This window comes from Notolepis coatsorum (assembly GCF_963971535.1).
Source record: "Notolepis coatsorum genome assembly, chromosome: 6".
NCBI classification, from domain to species: domain Eukaryota; kingdom Metazoa; phylum Chordata; class Actinopteri; order Aulopiformes; family Paralepididae; genus Notolepis; species Notolepis coatsorum.
In genome coordinates, this window is record NC_140170.1 from 145,113,058 (window position 1) to 145,119,656 (window position 6,599).

The 6,599-nt window shown below is 40.5% G+C and overlaps 1 protein-coding gene across 1 annotated transcript in view; it reads right to left on the bottom strand.

Annotated features, from left to right (window-relative positions):
- The window catches only part of trnt1 (tRNA nucleotidyl transferase, CCA-adding, 1), a gene marked incomplete at both ends in the record, with an annotated part of 75,260 nt that extends 69,327 nt beyond the window's left edge, over positions 1–5,933 (bottom strand). Inside the window, 1 exon segment of the mRNA XM_084315765.1 lies at positions 5,873–5,933. Within this exon segment, the coding sequence (XP_084171891.1) occupies positions 5,873–5,933 (61 nt within the window).
- Between the last annotated feature and the right edge of the window lie 666 nt (positions 5,934–6,599).

A 6,599-nucleotide genomic window follows, 5' to 3' on the forward strand; every position in this document is an offset into this window, starting at 1 on the left:
ATAACCCACGGTATTGCGGTGATGTGGTTACCGCGACAGCCCGCCTCTGAATCCAACTGAAGCGAAAAAATACACTTCCAGCCAATGAGTCGCCCGCCCGCTCGCGGCCGGTATAAACAGCGACACCCGTTAACATGGGAGCGAAAGTGAAGTGCTGATCGCCCACCCGCCTCACGCCCGCGCGTTTGGGCCGTAATGAGAAAATAATATGAGAGAGACTACTATGATATTAGCTTTCAGTTTCTCCACTGTTATCTCCAAAACTACAGTACACACAGCTATGAAGTCTGGACTAAATCATATTATTTTTAAGGAACGTGCCAACATTAAGGGAAATGCGCTTACCGCCTTCTCCAGAGTCAAGACAAAATTATAAATACCTCTCTGTGGGTTCAGAAGAAAGCTATCCCGCTGCAAGCTAACTTAGCACAAATGAATGGAAGTGGATACGGATCAGCTAGCCTATCTTAAAACTCCGGGAGAGGTGTTTAGGCTAGCATGTATCCGCATCAGCTTTCATTAATTTGTGCTAAGCTAGGCTAGCTTGCAGCTGGACAGCTTTCTACTAATAGTGCGGTGGCTTAGCACCAGATTTGAGAAGGATGTGGACGTGCCGGACAAAAGCACAACATTTTTCCCACGTGTTCCTCATCATCATAGCTTTCATTTTGGGGTAGGGGCCACGTCATCATGATGGATTTCAAGATGGCCACCAAGTAACATCAAGGTTCTGCCCATTAATAAATATCTTGGTCCATAGCGTGCTCAATATTTGAGCGAACACAAAGGTATTGGTATCCCTGTAAACTAGAGAAGCTAAGCTTTACATTGGTATCATTTTCATTAAGCCCAACTGTTGGGAAGGTGGTTTTAATAGGAATTGATTCAAAATTATGTTCAATTTTCGCCTAGAAGAAACTGCCATGCTCATCTTCCAAAAGGTCCCTTGGCCGTTCACATGAATATATCAGAGTGAACATTGGTTTTATAGGTACCCACAAGCCTCTTCTTTCCAGACATACCCACTTTGTCCAACTTGCATGCTATTTGGGGCAATAATCAAGCAGGTTTGTGTATGTGGTACAAATGTGTCGAACATTCTAACAACTGCCAAAAATGTGAATGTTGGGTTAGGGTTTGTTGTTAGAACGTTGAACATAGAAGATACATTTTGGTGTCAAACTACACATTTTCTGGGTCAATAAATGTGTTAATGCTATGAAGAATGTCACCAGATGAATATTTGTACCATTCTAACAACATATTTACATAATTTTTTACTTGTTTAACACTTTCAGTACCGGCCATTAACATGGTAAAGCATGGTTAAATGCCACCACCCACTTCAATGATAGCGTTGTGAACGCATAATCTCTGTCTTAAATTATGGCTATGTGTCTAATCTGCCTGTCGCTTATCAATGACTTGTTTGCAGTCAACATTGTCGAAACGGATTGTTTTTTAATCAGTTCATTTCCGTTTTATAGCATTTTGAAAATCCCTAGTTTTCAAGGAACATATATAGATTCTGTGATAAAAGGCATTTACTGGAATATTCTGGAATACACAAACACAGTCATTTTTCGGCCTATTTATGAATAGTTTTCAAATAAACGCTAGATTATCAATAGTATATGTGTACTTATGCACGCTATAGAGGCGGGCTGAAATATCGATTCTCTCATTTCCTGATCACGCACACACAGACACACACATACACACGCATAGGGCAAACGCTTATATCTCTGTGAAAATAGCTCTGATTATCCTAAGACTGGTAAAATAAATTCCTTACCTGAGAGCAGATGTTATCCAAAAAGATTATTACAATTCCTGATCGCCATTCCAAATATCGATCACGCTTATTGATTACAGGGTTGGTACTGTAAATACATAATCCACGCGTTTTCCGGGCCGGCGAGTACCCTTCAGTACCCTTCCGTGCTGTGTGTATCTCTGTATCTCCTGTGTCAGTACCTTCCCGTATTTGTAGTCCATGTTTTCCAGCATTGCTGAGGTTTTGTTTCCTCCTGTAACGTGTGCCTGTTGGCTGTGCTCAGTAAACCTATTATTATTAGCGGAACGTCGCCTCGTCTCTCTCACTCCACTTTGTCCTGCGATTGAATCCTACACCTCTCCTGAACTCCGAATCCTCACACCCCCTTCGTCAGTGTAAAGCAGGGGTGGGCAATTATTTTTCCCAGGGGGCCGAATGAGCAACTGAAAATATGTTGGGGGGCCGGGCCAAAATTCCAAACTCAATTATGCATAATATACATTTTATTTCTATATAAAAAGCAGTAAATGGCATTGTTTTGACCCCCGGTAAGAGTGTATGTTATTATTTGGCAATTAAAAGGTGAGGTTAGCTTTCAAAAATATCATTTATTCAAATAGAATTTATTTCCAAAATGATAAACAAAATGTGAAACATTAATAACAAAGGGCATTTTGAGTTTCATATACTATTGAAACAAGGATTTTCTTAGCTTTCTAAAGACATCACATCATCTTATAGCAAAAATAAACAAGACATGTCACTGAACTGTGTAAAGAAAAGTGTCCCAGTTTTGTAGCCTTTTTTACTTTACATGCCTATATTAAACATTTAATGTTTTCAGAACTGTGCAAAAAAAAGAAAAAAAATATATCAAGTGTCCCATTTCACTTGTTATATTTCCACATTTTAGTGTTCTTCAGCTCTTTTTTTTTCATTCAGTGTGATAAATCCAGTCTCTGTTGAGCTTTAACAAGTCCATCAAAGTCAGGTTGCATGTCTGAGGTGGAGATGCGAAGCACAGCTGCCAGATGTTCATCAGTGAGAGAGGATCTGTACCTGGACTTGGTAAACGTCATGACTGAGAATGTCTGTTCACATATGTAGGTGGATCCAAAGAGAACCAACATCTTCTGAGCATGTCTCCTAAGCGTATATTGTGCGTGTGAACGTTGACATGAAAAGAAAAAAGTAAAAAAATAATAATAATAATAATATTATCATGTAATCTTTCGCGGGCCGGTCAGAATCATCCAGCGGGCCGTATCCGGCCCGCGGGCTGTACAATGCCAAGGTCTGGTGTAAAGTAATGGGGTGCAGTTACACAGGGAGAGACGATAGGGCGCGGTATCTTCCCAATTGAGCTCAGAGAGAGTCTGCAACACTAGCGTGAGGCTCGATTGATGAAATATGAATTCAAAACGCCAATAAAAAGAAAACGACAAACAAACGCTATATAGCGTTGGGGGCACTCAAAGGTCGGCATGAACTAACGACAAAACGCGTCCGTGGCACTCAATGTGTTAACAGTCAGACATGCATGAATCGAATAGACATTTTATTAGGATCACTCGTTACATTTATTATTATTATCATAACTCTTTAGCCCGTATAGGCATATTTAACTGTTATGGAGATATTTTCGCGGGTCTTGTGCAGTGGTCTCGTGCCCGCGAAAATATCAGAATGTTTCATAAAAATTCCCACGGTATACTGGCCAGCTCTCAGTGCGTGTCTCGTGACAGCTGTCGTGGCTTAGCGCAGCCAGAGGACAGCGCGATAAGGGACATGTTTAAAAAGGCAAAACATAATATAACAGGTAAGTCAAGTGTCCTTACTTTAGTTATCAAAGGTGGAATCTCTGGACATAAGCAATGACATTATAGTTTAAAGCTAAACTATACGTTTTTCTCTCTTGTTAGAAGAGGGATAACTTCTTCAGTTAGATTTGATACTCCTACAGGTCAGGTCTGGGCGCCTGCACGCGTGAATATTTTCCCTAACGGGGTTGCACTTCCCGATCGGTTTGCGCAATCTGATTGGTCACTGACGTTTCTGGTCATGTGACATCTGCGCCAATCGTGTGACGCCTGTTTCTGTGCCTATTTCCGCCTCGAACAGCCTGCAAACTACCTAACGCCTAGTTTATCACTGGTTAAGCTTAGGCGACTCTTTCGAAGTTGGTTAAGGTTAGAGTTTGGAATCAGGGCTGGTGTTCTATCGCCCTGCTCTAAGACAAACTCTAACCTTAACCGACTTCGAAAGAGTGCCTAAGCTTAACCAGTGATAGAAACAGGCGTCACACGATTGGCGCAGATGTCACATGACCAGAAACGTCAGTTGCCAATCAGATCACGCAAACCGAACGCGGAAGTGCAACCCCGTCAGGGAAAATATTCACGGCGCTAGAAAAAGACAGGAAGTGGTGAAGGCAGCGTGACCTCCCACACGTTACACTTCACCAATGAGAGTCCGCGCTGCCAGGTGAAAAGACTGTCTGTCTCTGCATGTGTCGGAGGAAGCATGTGGTAGTCCTCAGGGCTCCCTAGACTGACCAGTAGGGGGCACATGCGCACAACGACCAGGTAGGGGAGGGGGGAATTGGTACAACGACTAAAATTGGGATGGGGGGAAAAGTACAGAAAAATCAGGCGGAGAAAAAGAGGATTAAAAAAATAAAGAATATAGAATATCAGGCATAAAATGGTTATGCGATTAAAATGCGATTAATTAGATTAATTAATTACAAATCCTGTAATTAATTAGATACATTTTTTAATCGCCTGACAGCACTAATAATAATACATGTAATTTATTGAAGTTCCTATGTCTCTATGCCACCTCCCTCCGCCATAACTTTACGAGATAATTTGTTCTTATAGTAACGAGTGATCCTAATTAGGGATGCTCGATATTGGCTTTTTTACCGATACCGATGTACCGATATTGTCCAACTCTTCATTTACAATACCGATATCAACCGATACCGATATATGCAGGGTTTCCCCCCCCCAAAAAACGGAATAATTTCAGGTAATTAACATTACATATATCTCTTGTTGTGGAATTAACACATCATTATGCATACTTTTGACAATAAAAAATATATAAATGTGTTCTTACTTGCTTGCCTGGGTAAATAAAGGTTAAATAATATTTTTTTTTAACCCGATACCGATAATTTCCGATATCACATTTTAATGCCAATATCGGCTGATAATATCGGTAGGCCGATAATATCGGACATCCCTAATCCTAATAAAATGTCTATTCGATTCATGCATGTCTGACTGTTAAACAAGTAAAAAATGATGTAAATATGTTGTTAGAATGGTACAAATATTCATCTGGTGACATTCTTCATAGCATTAACACATTTATTGACACAGAAAATGTGTAGTTTGACACCAAAATTGATCTTCTATGTTCAACATTCTAACAACAAACCCTAACCCAACATTCACATTTTTGGTCAGTTGTTAGAATGTTCGACACATTTGTACCACATGCACAAACCTTTTGGAAGATGAGCATGGCAGTTTTTTCTAGGCGAATATTGAACATAATTTTGAATCATTGCCTATTAAATCCACCTTCCCAACAGTTGGGCTTAATGAAAATGATACCAATGGAAAGCTTAGCTTCTCTAGTTTACAGGGATACCCATACCTTTGTGTTCGCTCAAATATTGAGCGCGCTATGGACCAAGATATTTATTAATGGACAGAACCTTGATTTTACATGGCGGCCATCATGATGACGTGGCCCCTACCCCAAAATGAAAGCTATGGTGATGGGGAACACGTGGAAAAAATGTTGTGCTTTTGTCCGGCGCGTCCACATTTTTTTGCTAAGCCACCGCACTATAAAGAAAGAAGCAAATTTCACATAATGATGGTGTGTTCCTTTAACAACACAACTCAGATGGGGGTGCCTGAAACATATTTTGAGGAATATTGTGTGGGTTGCAGCTGTAAATTGTAGTGACGATCTTAAATTTAGGCTAGTAGTGTCCGGTAGTGTATTATGTTATGGTAATAGTTGCCATTTAGGCAAATGACTAATGTGAATTTAAAACAAACAAAAACAACTCACCTGCTATTCCTTTCAGTCCATCAGTGAACAAGGGCTGGAACTCACTGGTTTTAAGCTGCATGGTAAGTAGACTTCTGGAACTAAACATTAGACTTGATGACTTGCCAATCACAAGAGGGCTCAACATTCTGCCCCACCACATCTACAGAAGAAATAGAAAGGGAATTGATAAACATACGCTAGATATAGTTTGTGTGTCTGTTTAATAAGTACACAATTTCATATTAACAAAGGTGACATTGAACATGATTAATTGAATCATCAGTGAGTAGGCAATGCAGAGTCAGGTAATAATAAACACAACGTATGGGATGTTAGTTAGCTGGTTTCAGAGGCATTCCTCTTATTGTAATATATTCTCGAAGACATTCTGATGTCACGAGACCGCCGCCATCTTGGTATAGGGGGGTGTAGTAGTATTTGGTAACCATAGCTAGACATGTTGCCTGAAACTGGTGTTCAAATCAAACTAATGTGTTTTAGTCTTGTAGAAACATGTCAATATCATTAAAACCTGATATGCCCTGAGGGACAAGCTTAGAGAATGTGTGTGTGCTTGCATAGACGTGGGATCACCACAGGAGGTAATTTGCATTTAACTGTAGGCAGCTGCAAGACAGGATACTGGTCACGCAGGTCTTAACATCTCCCTGAGAACAGTTGGTTATCTCACTTCAAAGAAGGATCGGGTGTCCCAGGTCAACAACAGACGCACCGGCATTTTCAT